An 18,150-nucleotide genomic window follows, 5' to 3' on the forward strand; every position below is an offset into this window, starting at 1 on the left:
AGGGCTTTCTCACGCATGGCAAAATGTCGAAACCTCCTCTCCTCCGTCCTTTGGCATGGCTTGATAGACTCAGGAAGGCGCTTTTCTCACCTTTCTTCTTCCCTCTCCCCAGTTACATTTACTTGTGGATTTTCGACGAGCTGATCACTGATTACCGTGCATCGTGATAGATCGACGCCACTAATTGGGAGAGTTCCCTTAGGGGATAAACACGCACATGCCCGACCCATCATGTCCATGCATTACGGTTCGCCCACGCGGCGCGGCTAAGACGACAGCGTGTGGCCAGGCGAGAAACTTCCGGAGCTGAATGCAACGGAGACTTGGCCATTTACGACGAGGCGATCTTCCACCGAGCGACGCGAGCCGATGACTTGCAATTCCCGACAAAAATGTGCTAGCAGATCAGAGGGGAGAAGGATGGTGGGCGCTGCGCCAATCTCAACCAGTAATCGGGGGGTTTGCAACCGAGACGATATGAGCGATGAGAGTTTCAGGCATTCTCCACACGGGAGCCAAGAATGCAGGGAGGGCGGGGAGATTTTCCTACCTGACTCGTCCCGGACCGGATGGAGCGGGTTGCGGCGACTAGCGGTGAAGAATGGAGGGCAGGATGAGGATGAGGGAGAGGAGGGAGAGGAGGGCAGGAGGGGTGGAGGTAAAGAAGGTATCCGTATATTTGTAGTGGGAAAGGATCTTGGATTCGGGCCCCTTTTCTATGATGAGACGCATGTTTCCTTGCCATTTGAGAATGAATCATATTTCTGCTTTTGGGTCCTCTTTTTACCTTTTTTTTTTCTTCCTTATCTTCCTTCCCCCCGCCGTTTTAATTTTGCAAGAATCGCTTGTTACATACGTCGTGGATGAACATAATAACTTCAAAAGGCGACGGGAAGAGTTTCGGGGGCTTTGAATTTATAGATATTCTCACCTTCCACGACAAGAGATGGGACTTGTCCAACCATTCACGGTGTCGTAGCATTTGAACCGTATCACCAACGGTCACGGGAAGACAACCTGGGTATGTCCATGATGGAAACCAAGAGAAGTTTCCACAGTCCATTGCATCATGCAGTTCGAGGTACTTTATTAGATAAGTTGTGTTCGGCAAGTAACATGCTCCGTAACTCAGGTATGGAGCCGGACCCTACCAAGTACGGAGTACGAAGTACGTACGTTGTACACTAAGGTAAGGTACCTTACCGGGAAAATGGGGTACGAAGGTACAGTTGCAGCACGGCTATCTATAGCTGTTACATACTGGTATATAGTTGTATAATTATGTAATATTATAACCGCTATTATAGTTGCCGACCGTTGTATAGAGTTATAGGAATAAATACCTTTCTAAATATTAATTATTATATATACTATAGTAATTTATATAAGGAGGTATAATACCAGTTATTAAGGAACGGATATATTACTCTATACTAATATCTATAGGGAATACTATAAGCGAGTCCCCTAGATTTTATCTTTATCGTCTGCTTTATAGCTATCTTCTATATGCCCGTCCTTTACCCTCTACTCTGCCTTCTATTATTCTTTTTGCTGCTTCTGCTACCGCTACTCTTAATTATAAAGACCGATAAGATTTATATTATCGGGTAAATATCCTTCTTATTCGGCGGCTTAGGTTTCGGCTTAGGTTTCGGCTTAGGCTTTAGCGGCGATATTATCGGTAGCGACCTCTTCCTATCGAGCTTATTTAGTGGCCTCTATAGTAGCTATTATAGCTAGAAATCTTTAGAAGAGTCTTTCCTCCTACTCCTCCAGGTAGGTAGGGGGTTAGGGGTCTTAATACGAGGATATAATTCTGTAGTTATATTAATTTAGGTGTATATATCTTAGGGCCTATGTAGACTTATAACGTGATAATAGAGGTGGTGGTGGTGTTACTGCTATTCTTATTTAATTATAAAGAGTTTATCGTAGGGAAGGAGGAAGAGTTAATTATAAAAAGGCGGATAGTTAGTAGTTAATATTAAGCGGATAATAGTGATTACCTAAATAATAGAAAGAACAAAGAACCGCATAATAGCTTTTATTTATAGTATATATATTAGTAGTTACTAGTAGCTATCGTCTTAAGATTATTATATAGACTATAGAGCCGCGAGTAAATCTAACTATCGTTATTATTAAGAATAGTGACCCTAATCCTGGCCCTAACTAACCTGCCTTTATAATACCCTTTATACCCTAATAACGGCGACGGAGAGATCGTAGGTATAAAGGTGAGTTATATAGTATTATAGTATCTATCGTCTCGGACTTTATCGTCTCGGAGTCTATCGTCTCGGGTTCTATTATCTTAGAGTTCTCTTCTTAATCGTAAATACTATTATATCCGCTAAAGTGATAATAATCCGACTAACTGCCCTGCTACTGCTAATTGGACGGATAACCACCGAATTAGTACGGTTAACTACCTGGCTAAGGACCTGGTTACTAAGAAATAGGCTAAGGAGGACCCGGCTAAGGAGGGCTAAACTAATACTATTATCGAGCCTATTAGGTGTTAGGCTAGCCACTGTAAGGGCCGAGGGGAGATCTAGGTAGTTTACTACTACCTTAACGATAACCTATAATATTAAATCCACTACTACTACTTATAGATGTATTAAAGAGGTTGCTAGACCTACTACTAGGGGTAGTAAATAGAGGGCTATTCTTAGTAGGAGAGCTAGATCTATAGGGCGACCTAAAGTAATAGCGAGTAGGAGTAGTATTAGACTTAGAGAGGTCTATTAAGTCAGACCCAGGCGAATAGGAATATATAGGGTTAACTGGAGCACGAGGCGTATAGCTAGTAGGCGGGGGGGGAGGCTTTTTATTATCCTAAACACGGCTAGCTAGAATTCTATTACTACGGCTAATATAACGCCGTTTTACCGGGGCAGTATACTAGGTGAATATCTCCTTATCGACGGTAGTAAAACGGGGATAGATAGTAAGGGACTTATACGTTTTAATAATCTCCTTACGAAAGGTTGAATTATTCTTACGAGTCTCGCTGGTACTAACGTTAGTATTTAGAGCACTCTCTTTATTAATTAAGGTGAAGAATATAGGTATAAGCATGTTAAAGACGATGCAAATAAAATAAAATAGGAGACTATCGCGGTCGTAGAAGGTGGTCTTAAAGTCTATAATCTTAGTGACGACTTTATAGTAGGTCTGGATAGTTAAACGGGTAAGACCTTATAGTAGTAGCTACTTCAGTTAGCTGGTAGCGTCGTGATTATAAAGGAGGTCCTTCTTATAGAGGATAAGGCACTCTGGATACTCCTTAGTAAACTCCTAGGTAAATCTATATATATAGATAAATAGGTGCTTATACTATAGGTTGCGATACTAGTTATTATAAAGGGTACGAAGAATATAAAAGTCCCGGGCACTTATCTGATATCCTGCGAAGACCTTAAGGATGGTATCGGCTATGAACTGGTTCGTATAGAATATAACTTAGTTCTTCCGGCACTCGATATCTAATTATAGCTGTAGAGCCTCTTTATTATCGGGGGGTAGGTAGGAAAGAATATAATCGGGTAGTCGGCCTAAGCTTAATAAGTATTCCAAACCGGCACCTCGTTAGTTAGGTTTAAGGAGCGTAAGATAGTTCCTGACTAGATTAAAAGAGATTTTCCACTCGGGGGTATCCTTTAAGGCGATAGTATCGGCGTAGTATACTTTAAGGCAGAGGTAGGGATACTTGATAAAGAACCTGACTAGAGTCTTATCGGCGTTTATAGGACGGGGCGGCTAAAGCTGGGTAGTTAAACGTTTAGGGCGAGAAGGACCGCTACTATGAGTTTACTACTGCTAGGGCTACTGCTACTGCTAGGACTTATCGCGTTAACGTTAGCGCTAGACTAGATTACGAGATAGGATATCCGTAGGGATATTGCTATACTGTGTGCCCTTAGGGATATTACTATACTACGTGCCCTTAGGGATATTACTATACTACGTGTCCTATATATATATTAGCATCAAAACTCCTAAGGCTTAACTAAACTATTAAACCGTGCTTACCGAGTAAGGGTTATCTTTAGGCGCTTAAGAACTAGATCGTTTAGAAGGCGTATAAGAACCCTGGCGATAGACTTAGGTATTAACTGGGCCCTGTGATTATAATAGGCCTCGCTATTAACCGCGGCCTATGCGGGCGCCTCCGCGGCCACGGCCACGGCCACGACTACGGCCACGACTACGCGTAGGAGTATTCTCTTTATTCGGAGCAGATATAGTAGTCTAAATTATTAATAACTGGTAGTGGATAGAGATAAATACCTGTTAAGGGTTAATATAGATGTTGAAGAAGAGAATATGGGAAGGGTAGTAATAGGGAAAGGGAAAGAAAAAGGTCTTTATTAGGGATCTTATAACCTTTTTAAACGCGTGCCTGCCGTTCTATTAGTAAACGACTAGCGTCGTTAAGATTCTAGCGCCTTCCTATTACTCCCGTTATCGTTAAAGCTTTTAGAAGAGATAAGACGCTTCTATTAGCTATAGCGCATTCGTTAATCACGTGAAAGAGACCTTACCTTACCCCTTTCCGCTAGTAGCTTCTAGGCAGGTTTAACTGCCTATAGCCTGCCTGCTCGATATCTTCTACTTCTTCTAGACCTAGAGGATATTTATCCACCTCCAGCTTTTCTCACACTTTTAATACCACCTCTAGCTTTTCTTATACTATTAATACGACCTGCTTTTACCCTCTAAAAACACTGTTATTTTGATTCTTTGAATACGGTGGCGAGATGCCTTATCGGGGTCATCTTTTCGATACCGGCGACCTAGGGATATCTAAAGCTTTTAGCCGGCGGTTAATACCGAGGTTCGATCTAACCGCTAAATACTAATATTATTAGTATAAGGGTGATAATACGGTAATAATCGAAGACCCTTACGATTTTGATAATCCCGGCGGTGCTAACGATAATAACGGTGATTTTTATATAACTAACGAGGTATATAGAGACGAAGCTAGTAAAGATATTAGTGATATAGAATCGATTAATACTACTAAGAGTTTATACCTACCTCTCCTACCGGTATAGACGTATTAGGTGATAGCTAACTAATAGTATTAGGTGTGATTAATATAGAGCTCCTTAACGCCTATGAACTTAAGGACGTTAGAGATACCCTCCTTACGGGTTTTGATAAAGCCTAGCTGGTATAAGCTATTAAGTATAACGAGCTGTATAAGGATAAGCCGACTACTGCCACTGCTATTACTACTACGTAGCCTTTTAACGAAGACGACAATATCGGAACCACTATAGATATCTTGCCTACTATAGATATCTTACCTGTTATAGACGTTAATATACGTTAGGCGACTAAGATACTATAGTCGGTATCTATCGATAACCCGACTATACTTCACCTATATAAACAGAATTAGTTTAAGTTCCTTAATGACTTCTATCTTACCCTTGGCCTTTTTGCCTATATCTTTAGACTAAACCGTATAGAGTATAGTGCTCTCCGTGAGATCCTTTATCTGCTGGATAACGATAAAGCAAAATAGTTACCGAATTAGTTATCCACCTTAAAGGACCGTGTCACTAGGTGATTCCCTCTACTGGATATACGATAGGGATAGGTGCCCTTAATTCCCGAAAAGCTGCCGACTAAACGTGTATCACATAAGGATAAGGAGCGCCTACGTACCGGTAAAATTATAGCCCTATTATATATAATAGACCTAAGCAGCTTATTCGTTAATCTTCTATTATCCGATATAATATAGTCTATACATTAAGACCTCGCTCACTTTATTAATATACCGACTAAGCTCTATAAATCCTTAAGCTTGGTATCTTCCACACGTATAATATCGGGCCGTTTTATATATATTATCGACGCCGAAGGTTACAAGGTCGATATAGTGCTACCGTCGGATTTTATTATCTTCTGCTATACGGTAGAAGCCTATAGTTATTAAGTTATATCTGTAGAAGACCCTTTAATAGGCTATATCGGCCGTGTGCGTGTAGTCGGACTTAATTACCGCAGTACGCCTTACATAGTAGTAACTAGTGCTATCGTTCTTTAGGTTTAAGAGGCTTTCGGTCTTACTAATAGACGGCATAATACACTAATCCCTTAATATCCACTGCCCACGCTAGTCTCTACTTAAGATAGTAATAAGCTCCTATTAACTAAGCAGATTACCTGGGTGCCTGAAGAGCACCTTATCCAGCGGCTTATAGTTATACGGTGCGATTATTATACGGGTAAGACTCTTAAAGACTCTAGCCCGATAGTGAAGAAGCCACGCGGTGGTAAAGGGAAGCGGAAGGAGAAGAGTTTCCTAAAGCACTTACCTAGAGTGGTCGAAAAGGCTATTCGTAATAGCCCACTTATCGTTAAGCGGATTATTCGAGGCCGGGGGTCTTAAGTTATCCCTCTATATTATACTTATCCTATCCGTGCCGAACTCGAGATTATAACCTATAGTAGGGCTATATTCGAGGAGTAGGATAAGAGCTAGCCCGATTCGGTTATATCCTGTCTAATCCTTTACTTTATTAACGGCTTTAGGTTATACCGTAACTCGTATAGGTCGTTAATTAGGGTGTACGCTATTATTACGGGACTTTTAGGTAAGGACCGCTATCGTCAGGCTAATATCTTCCCTATTACACTTAGCCCGTATAGATCTAACTTCGACGATACTATCTACGCTCTACGGTCCCTCGGTATACTAGATAAGGGCGTTAGGAAGATTATTAACAGTATAGAAAAGATTGTCGTTATACTAACACTTTGCTACCTGGGTAATATACCATAGCAGGATAAAAATAGTGGGTTCTGGGGCTTTAAGGCTAATAAATTCTATCGTTTCTACTATATCGGTGAATAGGCTGTTAAGTTAGGTAACCCTGATTCGATCCTTAGCTTCGATATCGTAACCTATAGTAGATACTACCACTAATATATCGAGATACGGACAGATATATCGAATCTCTAGATAGCCGCTAACCGTAACTAATACGGAATAACTTAGGGTATCGGCGAGTCGGATCCGCCCTTAGTAAGCCTAACACCTGCCCTTAACTTAATCCTCTCCCGACCCCCTAATCCCGTATACTTAGAGTATTAAGGCCTAGCAGAATTAATATATACTCTTCTAATTAATAATATCCTTATAGAAGCAGGTAAAAAGGAGTATACATAATAGCTCCGTATATAGCTATTCCCGCCTAGCTAGGAGCGTCTACAGTCACCTATCCACTACCTACGCAGCTACTCTTTAGCTACAGATACACGATAGTCTGTTATAGTCCTTATATTACTATGGGCTTAGCTAGAACCTAAGTATATCTATCCATAGTTTATAAAGACAGCTCGTGCCCGCTTATAATACGGCCTCGGCTTATAGTATAATCCTTCCGGGGTTATCAACTTTATAATTCAGGTATATACTAAGCTGGCTAAGTCTAATAGCGTCCTTATAAGCTTGAGCGTGTCAAAGGCTGACCGCGATAATATGCTGGATATTATTATGGCCTCCCGCCGTTTATACTAGTAGCTTTATTAAATGGCTTCGTAGTCGATTATATCGAATCCTTAAGCGTGGAGTACTATCGGAAGTCGTTAGTTAATGCCTATAAGTCGCTAGTAGTCTATAATACCACCCCCCTCTTCTCCCGGAAGATAGTTTACGATATTACCTTTAGGGATAATAGCAGAATAGGATATATCGCGCCTAACTATCGAGGAATAGAACGACGTATAGGTATAGATAATAGCTCCTAAACGTATAACATAATACACTTATAATATAACGCGGCCGAATATATATATAGGCGTTTATTACCCTGTTATTACGGAGGAATACGCCCTGCCTATTAATATAAACACGTTACCTAGAGAAAATTAGCACCGGTTAGTATTATAGCCTGCCCGGTAAGGTAAGGTGGGTTTCCTAAGGTGTAAGGGTGGAAATTAGAATGCAGTAATTTACCGTGTCTTCTATAAAAAGAGTATTCTGCACCTTACCTTACCTTAGGTTTTAGGGACCCCACCTCGGGTATTACCCTTACCGCCCCTCCCTGGTATCGTCTAATACTTTATAGGTACTCGCTAACTGCCGTGTTTATAGATAGTTTAAGAAAAAGGTGTATAAGATAAACTATATAAACGTCGAACGGCTCCTATTAATAAAGGTTAATATATAAATCACTATTCGCTTTATCCTTAGGAACTCCTTCTACGAATAAGACGGCAAGCTTACCTAATAGATAGCCCGACTATACTAAGACTACCCTACCCTATTTAATAACGTGTTACCTCGTATAGATAAGCGAGATATGCTTTTTAACGAGGAAGACGCCAAGCTTAAACTATCTAGCGGGGATACTAACTACCGGAGGGCTGCCGTTATTAGTCGAGTTCTAGTAACCGAGGTCCGATATATATACTATATTATTAACGACGAACTACTCCCTACCCGGTATACCGGTATATCTGATTCGTTTAAACGGGCACTACGGCGGGCATACACAAACGAATACCACACGGATAAGATCTACGATTTTGGTTCCCGGGGTATTTAGTGGTCTAGTAAGCTAGGCTTTATAGATAGGTACGTTAATATTGATATATAGTATAAAAGCCACGGGATAAGGCTTTAGCGATAATTGCCTTTCCTAATAGAAAATATAAGTTGGATTTTGCACTACTATTATATACTGCCCTATTTCTGTCGATTCTATCCGCGTAACTTTATCTTTTTAATTTCTCTATATATATAATACTAAGGGAAAACATTATCTTTATCGCGTATTAACGCGCCGTTAAGATATTAATGCCGGAAGTTTACTATCCCTGCTAGAAGTATTATCGTAGTGCCTTACTAATAAAAGTGTGGTGGTGTTAAGACTATTAATACTATTTCTACTATATATTCACGTCCCTTTATATCTTATTATAGTGTTTATCTTATTCCTCTATATCTTATTATACCTTAGCGTGTATCCCTTATACTAACTATAAGGTGCCCTATCTTAGGAACTTCCGGCAATATATCTTCGCACGCGGCGACTATATTAGGTATCACGATAATACCAAAATTAGTCGGATTAACCAGATCTTTATCTATTCGATTAAGGTTTAGGATAATAGAAAGCGGATCTTTATAATTATTACCCCTATTACTATTCTTAACGATAAGGAAGAAATCTTAGGTCTACCGAAGGTCGAGTACTAATACAATAAACCCCTGATTATCGGTATTAATTTAATCTTACCCACTAAGCTTTATATCGTGCGTATCGATAGCGATATAGTAGTTTAGGTAAACTGGTAAGTTAAGTGGCTCTAGATAAGGTAATTCTCTTCTCCTACCTAATATTCCTTATTTCTATATATAAAGTCTAGTTACTAAGATAAGTATAAATATCTTTAGATCTAGAACTAAGGTGCCCTGCCTTATACTATCCCTTAGCCTTTAAGGTTTAACTTTAGTATACGGTGTACGGTAGGTTACCTAGTCTACTACCTCCTACCTTACCTCACCTTGGTTTATAACTAACCAGGGCAGCTAAGGTAGAGATTATACTATACCTTCGGTATATATTACGCCCATGGTAAGTTAGTCTACCTAATTCCGACTATAAGGTACCTAACTAACTTCCCGTCGATAGTACTCCCGTGATAGACTCCGTCTTCCTTCGTACTAGGTGCTAATCGTAAGAGCGTATCGATGATAACAGGACTTAAGCGTTATTAGCTAGGTGGGTGGTTATACGTTAAGTAAGGGTGGAGGGTAGTGATAAAGCTCGCGAAGTGTTAGCGATAGCACTAGTTAGTTAAACTTAGAGAAAATTTTATTACCACTAATTATATTTTTCCTACCTCCTAGCTAATAAACGTTAATACGCTTCTAAAAAGTGATAAGTACGTACCTAGCGATATTAACTGTACTAACCCACTTTTAAGCTGCGTAACGGTAAATAATTCTATAACGATTAACCTATCCAGTAACGGTTATTTACTTAGTAATTATTAGTCTTATAGTTACGATAAATTTTTTTATAACACTTGCCGGGCTATATAACTGTGGATAACTGTATCTTCCCCCCACATCTTCCCGGTAAGGTAGTGTACAAGCTGCTGCTAATGCAGTGAAGACACGGACGAATCGGATGAATCAACGAATCCGTATTAATGGCTGCTTTGCCTGCCAACTTGCCAAACATCTACGGGGTACCTACGCTGATTCTGAACATGCGTGCATAAGCGGGCTTGGAGAAGTAGGGCCTGGGGTTTAGGGATAGGAAGGGGGGGGTACGGCATAATCGACGGTATGCAAGTCCCCCTCGACTTCCCTCTCTCGCCAGGGTGGCCTCAAAGAGAAAAGGCCCTTACCTACCTGTCAGCTGCATACACTTCATACTCGCAGCCTGACTGCGTTTGTAGCATGACTACCTTATTGTAGATGCATAGAGATCGGGATTTACGGAGAACCACACATTGTAGCTCGAAATCATCACAGGTCAGAGGCAAAAGACTGCAAATTGGAAGAGAGACATATTGTTGTCGAGAGTGATGCTTCAATATATCTCGCGTGCTGTTAAGGAAGGTAAGAGTACCGAACAGATAAGGTACACGTGTAGAGAGACCCTGGTGGGCATGAGAAGATGATGTATACCTAATGTACACTGTACACCGTAACCGTATGGAAGAGACGTAAGGTAACTAAGGTAAGGTAAGGTATACCAGCGTAACCGCTTGCCCTCTACCATTTTCTTCCTCTCCTCCCCTCCTCTCCTCCCTCCTCCCTCCCCCGCCCCCTCCCCCCGCTTCCCATGTTCAAGAACCTCGTGTGGAATAGACTGACACCGGGTTGGGGGTATACCTAAGGTAGACACTAAAGAAACCTGTGAGGCATCGAATGGAAGAAGGGGACCGTCCGTTTGATGCCTGCCATCACTGGTAACAGGGCAACAACATAGCACCCCCGCAGCCGTTGTCCATTCGACCATTTGCTCATGGCTGTGTCTTGTCGCTCTGCTGCTTCCATGCCTGCGCCATGGCCAAAATATTTGACAAATTCTTCGTTTGTTGTTCGTCCACCGGGAACACGTAGTCGACATACTCCTCCCACGTGTCGTCTTCCAGTCGCCGTCTGCGTTTGGTCTTGCGCGGCATCTGCTTTTGTACCCGTTCCACGTCCTCCGCCGTGCCGTGCGTCTTCTCGAACGACAACCACGCGTTCAGCAGCATGACCGTCTCTTCCTTGAGCTCCTTCTCCCGCATCCCCTTGTGAGCCCGCTCAAACACCTTCCTGGCGCGGGCCTTGGCCTCATCGCTCACCGGCTGTTCTTCCTCTTCTTGCACATCGACCTCATCCTCCTCCGCCACGTTGAGCTCGAAGTGGGCGTAGCTGATCCAGACCTTGACGTGGTCCGTCTTCTCCAACAGCCGTTCGTATAGCGCTCGCGCGCGTTCGTACTCGCCTTCTTCCTCCTCGAAGTCGATGTAAGCTTTCCATAGCAGCTCTGGCATGTCCAAAACCGGCTGGTCGACCGCAAGCTCGAAGATGGCCCGCGTACGATCCAGGTCATCCAGGCCCCGCTCCAGCTCGGCAAACTTGATCCACGTCTGGCAATTGGCCGGGTTCCATTGGACGTGTTTCTCGTACAACGTGCGGCATCGGACAAACTCAAACAGCTTCAGCTCCAACTCGATGTATCCCCGAAACAGTTTGTCCTTCGGACACAGCCCTATGGCCTGCCCCAGTGTCTTGCGCGCCGCCGTTAGTTCGCCTTGTCGAATCTCGAATTGCGCCTTCAGTAACCACATCTTGGCAAATGTGAACTTCTTGTGGGGGATCAAGTCGAGGCACACTCGGTAGACCTGTCGTGCCCTTGTCACATTCCCGGCCTCCAGTTCCTCCCAGAGCGCGTAGTAAATCCACAGGTAGATGTATCGCCTCCAGAACCTCTTCTCCTGCGCTGGCGGAACCTGGGCCACTGCTCTCTCGTATACGTCCCGAACCCGGTCCGCATCGCCCGACGTCTCCTCGAGCCGTGCGTAATCGAACCAAATGTCGTAGTTCTTCGGACTCTCTTTGACCTGGTTCTCGTAGTACACGCGCCGTTTCGAGAGTACCACGTCCTCGACCCCGTCCTTGTCGCCGAACTGCTTCTCAAACGTGGTGTAGGCCTTGTGCAGTGTCATGGCCCTCGACCGTGGTAGCCGATCCAAGGCGTATTTGTAGATGGCCCTGGCCCTTTCGTATTCCTTGAGCTTGGCCTCGAAGCGCGCGTAGGCAATGAACAGCCTCTCATCCACGAGTTCGTCGCCCAAAACCTCGACAGCGGTCCCGAAGACGTCCCGTACCATGTCGCTGGTCCCGAACTCCTCCTCGAAGCGCGTCCATTTGACCCAGTTCCGTGGCTCCGGGTGCACCGCGGTGAATCGCCGGAAGATGTCTCGCGCCCTGTCGATTTCGCCGTATCTTTTCTCGAGCTTGATGTATGCGCCCCACGCCGCCTCGTCCGGATGCCATTGCATCCAGCGGTCGAACACCTGCCGAGTCCCGGGTACGTTCCCGAGCATCTCCTCCATGTAGACGTACTTGTACCACAGCTTGTCCACCCTGGGAAGCCGAGTGACGGCGCGATCCAGCAGGTTGCGCGCATGGTTGATGTTCCGCGTCTTCATCTCCGACTCGATATACCTGATCCATAATTGAACCGAGTTCGGATGGACATCCAGGGCTCTCTCGAAGATGGACCTGGCCCGCGCCAGCTCTTTGTTTTGGATCTCCCATTCGGCATATCGGAGCCAGTTGTTCAGGTTGATGCGATTGCGACGGACATAATCCTCAAACTCGCGTCTCTTCCGTCCCTGAAATTCGTGAAGTTCTTCGAGGTCGGAGAATCTCTGCGTTGGCGCTTGGATAGCGACCTCCTGACGATCAACTGCCTCGCGCAGCAGCTGCTCCGCCGAGATCTGAACAGGCGCCGCGGCCTTGTTCTTGACCTTGGGCGGTCCGCGAGTTGACTCCATTATGACTGTGGTTGGACCTTTCTCTCTCAAGGGTGTAGTCGGCTAAGCAGCGTCCGCATGGGCTACTTTGCGGCGTAGAGCGGAGTTGAAAGGGGGAGGAAAGACAACACGTCTGTTGCATCTTTGGCAACAAAATATTACAAAGTAATTACATACTGTCGGGTTCGGTCAGCCTCGCCGCATGTTTATCTTATCTAATCTAATCTTCACAGCCACCGCTATAAAAGGGAGGACTGTGGCGCTGTGGGAAAATCTTCTTGGTACGTATTTTACATGTAAGACCATAACGTACGTAGCCTTGCGAGGCTCTGAACCTTGCCCATATTCTTTTCGACTTTTTCGTCATTCTCGACCGTCCATCCCTCCTTCGTATTCTGCCCTCCGCATTCCCTTCCCGACTCTCTCTATCTTCACGACCCTCTGTCGTGTTTGTTCTTCGACTCTCTTTTCCTTTACTCCCGGAAGAGTTTTTGCGTTTTGGTCATGTCTACCCTTGCGGATGAACTCCTTCAGGACTTCGAAGACTCGGGTTCGGATGCCGAGGATGTTCCCCATGATGATTCTCGTGAGCTTGCCGGTGCGAATGGGGAATCCGAACCCCACGACAAAGCATTCATGGACATGGATGTAGACGGACAGGATGGCCCCGAGGAGGAACAGGAGAATGGCTCGGGACACACCGTGGCGTTCGTTGAAGACGCCCAAACCGCGAAAGAAAAGGTCGAGAAAATGCAATTCGGAGCTGTCAACGATGTTCGCAGCGTGGCTAGCCTCATGCAAAGCCTAGAGCCGGTTCTAGAAGTGAGTGTCACAGTCCCCTGCAATGACTTTTTCTGTGTTCCGACAACATTTACATTTCGGTGTTGGAAGACATGTCCCTGACCAGTTCAACCCCTTTGCCGCAGAAAATAGCAAAGTTTCAGTCACAATCTGCCGAAGCGCATATCGTCGGAAACATCGAGGACCATCCCGAGTATCACCTCTTGACACAATCCAACAGTATGTCGACGCTCATAGACAGCGAAGTCATGCTAGTACACAAGTTCATCCGCGATCACTACTCGATTCGTTTCCCAGAGCTAGAAACTCTGATTACCAATCCTTTGGAATATGCGAAGGTCGTCGCGATATTGGGAAACGGTCCTTTCGATTCGGAAAGTATCAAGGCCCTTCAACACTCGACTGATAACCCCTTGAAGTCTACGCTGCGGTCTGTTCTCGACGGTCCGTCTCTCATGATCGTCACCGTGGAAGCGACGACATCAAAGGGTCGCGCCATGACCCCGGAAGAGTTGGCTAGAGTCTTGCGCGCATGCGAGATGATCATCTCACTTGATAAGGCAAAGAAGACATTAACCGAATACGTCCAGTCGCGGATGAACATTTTCGCGCCAAACTTGACTTGTTTGATTGGGTCTCTTACCGCCGCCCAACTCCTCAACGCCGCTGGTGGTTTAACAGCACTTTCGAAAACGCCTGCCTGCAACATTGCCGCATGGGGCTCGAAAAAGGGTACCCGTGCTGGCGGTTTGGCGACAAATATCGGCATCAGGCAGCAGGGGTTTCTCTACCATTCGCCATTGATTCAGGGCATTCCCAACGATCTAAAGAGACAGGCAATGAGGATTGTATCGGCCAAACTGGTGCTGGCCGCCCGAGTGGATCGCACCCATTCCAGCCCCGATGGCTCCACGGGCGACGAGCTGAAAGCATCTTGCCTCGAGCGCTTGGAGAAGTTGACCGAGCCGCCTCCGAATAAGGGTGCCCGCGCCCTGCCTGTTCCAGACGATAAGCCATCACGCAAGCGGGGTGGCCGGAGAGCGAGGAAGGCAAAAGAAGCCACCGCCATGACCGAGCTTCGCAAGGCACAGAATCGGATGGCCTTTGGGAAGGAGGAGAAGGAAGTCGGTTACGGCACCGGCGATGGTACCGTAGGCCTGGGCATGATCGGTCAGGCGAACGACGGCAGGATTCGCAACCTGCAGGTGGACCAGCGTACAAGGGCCAAGCTGAGCGCCAAAAACAAGGGATGGGGTGGGGCAACCTCCTTGAGCGGTGCTGCCTCATCGCTTCGTGGTGTCGGATCATCCCACGCCGGCAGCATCGATTTGCGAGGCAAGGGCTTACGAACATCCGGCGTGGGGACCTCCATAGGCAACGCCGGTGCCGGTACAGCATCGTCTTTGGCTTTCACGCCGGTTCAGGGCTTGGAGCTGGTAGACCCGAAGATGCAGGCTGAACTCAATCGCAAGAGGAAAGCCGAAGAGGATCGGTGGTTCAAAGGAGGGACTTTCACGCAGGTGGCATCTACGGGCAACGATGGCTTCAAAAAACCCGATCTCCCCCCTAACAAGAGGCTCGATACAGGCCAGGGAAAGATGGGTCCTCCGCCCCCGCGGAAGACATGATGAGGCCAGCTTGGCAACGAAGTGGGGGTTGCGATAATGAGGAAAGGTGGAATGGCCGTCTGATTATGGAAGAACAGAACGTTGTTTCCCTGGCTCTAGACGGGTTGATGTATTTTATTAGCGAGGCGTTTGGGTGTTCAAGGACTTCGGAGCCCGACTTCGTTCTCCTGCTTTTACACTTAGAGGATGCATAGGGCACTTTCAGTCGATCTCTTTCTGCTGCTGGCGGTTCGGAAGCTGGCATCTCTCATAATAATCTATCCAGCTTCGGACAGTTCTTACCAGTTTCTTCATTGCAGGAGTACCCTCCTTCTGTCAAACGAATGGAATGTCAACAGAAGGTGACGCACTTAAGAAGATAGGAATTATGGCTACTGTTGTGAATATTGTCGTTGTCCGAGAAACTTGTACGCCAATGGTCACGTCTCGACCTGTCCCTTTCTGCAGCTTGGGATGCGTTTCTTGCGAAGTACTTCGTACTCAGTACGTACGTGGTAGAGAACGGCCCATCCTAGGAAGGGACTCGCCTAGGAGATCAGAATATTTCTGTCTACCTATTGTTACGACAGCCTACAAAGCCAGACATTAATACACTTTACTTGCACCTTGGGTATGGTCTGTACGGTGTATCAGTGTTTCTGCATAAGAAGGACAGCAGTTTGGGACATGAATAAGAGGCAAGGAACACATAATTACCTACTTCGCACAGGCCCGCGGCTTGAGAAGACGAGTGCTTTACACGTGTATAGAAAACTCCGAATATCGGGATAACATGAATACGAATAGAAGAGTGATGTCACAACACTAGGTGTCAACTAAGGTACGAAGTACGTGTACTCAGTAAGCCGGCTTGGCACCATAGCACTCACTTCTAAGTGATGCGAAGTTCCTGGGCGTAGTGATAAGTGACGATCACCGTGCTGGTGCAAGTGACATTAGGGTACAACATTGACCGGAACATCTACTCCGCGCCACCATCCCTGACAATCTACGCATGGTTGGGATCTAGGGTTCCTCTTGCAAGTCGAACCCACGGAGAACATAAACCAACACGAGGGATCGAGATCGTTGAATATGTAGGTTCGTACGGATATGTCCAGGAGGAGTGCCCGTCTTCCGCCCCCCCCCGTTCCGTCTTCCGGGTCGACTCAAACTCTTTCTGGATTAAAAATCCACTATTTCTCCACCACCCGAAATTACCTAGGTATATTTCCTTAGGGCTAGGGTTCCTTTTATCGTGGAGGGCCTTCGTGGAGACCTTCTTCATGGAGGCCTTCTTCGTTCCTTATACGCGTTCTGTCTACTTATATTAGGGTACCTAGGAAACCCACCTATTTTCGGGTGGTGGAGAAATAGTAGATTTTTAATCCAGAAAGAGTTTGAGTCGACCCGGAAGACGGAACAGGGGGGGCGGAAGACGGGCACTCGTCCAGGAGATGAAGCTCTCAGCCACGCCGGGTTCGGGCTCGCTGTCAATCAGGGTTTGCCTAACGTCTGGCGTCATCCCGCTCCTCATCGCTGACCCCACCCGGCCTCCCAGACAAGGGGTTTGGAAAGGGGAATCGGAGCGATGTTGCGGGGTCAATAGGGGTCGTTTTGAAGTGGATGTTCGGAAAACTCAGATGGACCAAAGAATCGACGATGAGTACGGAGTAGGTAGGCCCATAATTACCTCCCCGGTACAACATTCACAAGGTGCTTGGCTGCTTATGTATCCGCAGCTGCGCGAGGTGGGGGTAGGCGAGGGGAGTGGTTTACGAAGTATTGAGGAGGTACCTTAGTCCACGACAGCAGGTACGAAGTGGTATAAATTATGTGGGAGGACGACGAAAGAACCCAAAGCTGTCATGTCCAGAAGGCGCAGGGCTATTGCGCATAGGGTTGACCCTGCGCAGGGGTCAAGGGACCCCCCTACTCCGTAGACGGCAAGTGGATGCTCGCGTAGAACCCCGATCGTCCGCAGAATTTCTGATCACTGCGGTCAATGTACTTTTGCCGCTGGACCCTGATTACACTTTGTGACGCAGTTCTGATGTGATGTTTTAAATGTATCCCTCCCTCTTAACCCCCCGTGCACAAGTTATTGTTTACAACGTACACGAGCGTCCCTGATCCCCGACGGGGTCTTCCGCCCGCGCTCGTTATGCGCAATATTTTTTTCTCCTGCCCTTTAAAAATTTTACCCCTTGAGGAAAAAAAATAAAGAAAAAAAAAAAGGAGGACATTGTCGGGAGAGGGCAACCTCCTTGCCGGGTGTACTGTTGAGGTTTGTTAGCAGCAACGACAGAAACAGGGTCGCTCACCATCCCCGCACACACACACACACACGACACGACACGAGAAGTGGCGTGGGTTAAGAGCCCAACAGACAGGAGAAGAACGTTATTTAGCTAATCGACCATTTTTATAAACTAGCCTCTACGAAGTATATTCCGTAATTTTTCCTTCGTGGGTCATTTCAAATGGGGTCAGCATACAAATTCGCACAATGAAATACCGAGGATTGCGACCAATGTTGGGACGATACTGCCCAAGCCGCCAATGTCCTCGAGTACTCCGTGCATACATAGTCGTATGGTGAATACCTACGGCGTAGGACCCCGGTACGCGCAGAAGTTCAACGCGAATCCTTTCAGGTCCAGACCAATGGATCGTCGCTCTTACATCCCTCTGTTATTATGGGTAAAACGGGGTTCAGATG

General features: G+C 45.9%; 4 protein-coding genes across 4 annotated transcripts; 1 reads left to right on the top strand and 3 right to left on the bottom strand.

Moving 5' to 3' along the window:
• Nucleotides 1-266: 266 nt before the first annotated feature.
• Nucleotides 267-1,063, bottom strand: SODALDRAFT_361863 (hypothetical protein; the record flags this gene model as incomplete). The annotated part of the gene is made up of 2 exons (XM_028614416.1): nt 267-716; nt 932-1,063. The coding sequence occupies 2 exons, from the start codon at nt 1,061-1,063 to the stop codon at nt 267-269; spliced, it is 582 nt and encodes a 193-aa protein (XP_028464817.1).
• Nucleotides 1,064-10,562: 9,499 nt separating this feature from the next.
• On the bottom strand, nt 10,563-13,127 carry SODALDRAFT_335228 (TPR-like protein). The gene has a single exon (XM_028612399.1). The coding sequence runs from the start codon at nt 13,039-13,041 to the stop codon at nt 11,014-11,016; it is 2,028 nt and encodes a 675-aa protein (XP_028464818.1). The 5' UTR covers nt 13,042-13,127; the 3' UTR covers nt 10,563-11,013.
• A 397-nt stretch (nt 13,128-13,524) lies between these two features.
• SODALDRAFT_281129 (Nop domain-containing protein) lies at nt 13,525-15,449 on the top strand (the record flags this gene model as incomplete). Its single annotated transcript, XM_028608270.1, has 2 exons — nt 13,525-13,842; nt 13,947-15,449. 2 exons carry the CDS (start codon nt 13,525-13,527, stop codon nt 15,447-15,449), a joined length of 1,821 nt encoding a protein of 606 aa, XP_028464819.1.
• An 871-nt stretch (nt 15,450-16,320) lies between these two features.
• SODALDRAFT_361867 (hypothetical protein) lies at nt 16,321-17,755 on the bottom strand (the record flags this gene model as incomplete). The annotated part of the gene is made up of 6 exons (XM_028614417.1): nt 16,321-16,369; nt 16,853-17,066; nt 17,142-17,170; nt 17,286-17,336; nt 17,365-17,478; nt 17,673-17,755. 6 exons carry the CDS (start codon nt 17,753-17,755, stop codon nt 16,321-16,323), a joined length of 540 nt encoding a protein of 179 aa, XP_028464820.1.
• Nucleotides 17,756-18,150: the final 395 nt, after the last annotated feature.

This window comes from Sodiomyces alkalinus, assembly GCF_003711515.1.
Source record: "Sodiomyces alkalinus F11 unplaced genomic scaffold SODALscaffold_8, whole genome shotgun sequence".
Classification (NCBI taxonomy): domain Eukaryota; kingdom Fungi; phylum Ascomycota; class Sordariomycetes; order Glomerellales; family Plectosphaerellaceae; genus Sodiomyces; species Sodiomyces alkalinus.

Excerpts from the sequence above, each read along its gene's own strand:
- SODALDRAFT_335228 (XM_028612399.1), bottom strand. The coding sequence starts at position 13,041 with ATGGAGTCAACTCGCGGACCGCCCAAGGTCAAGAACAAGGCCGCGGCG.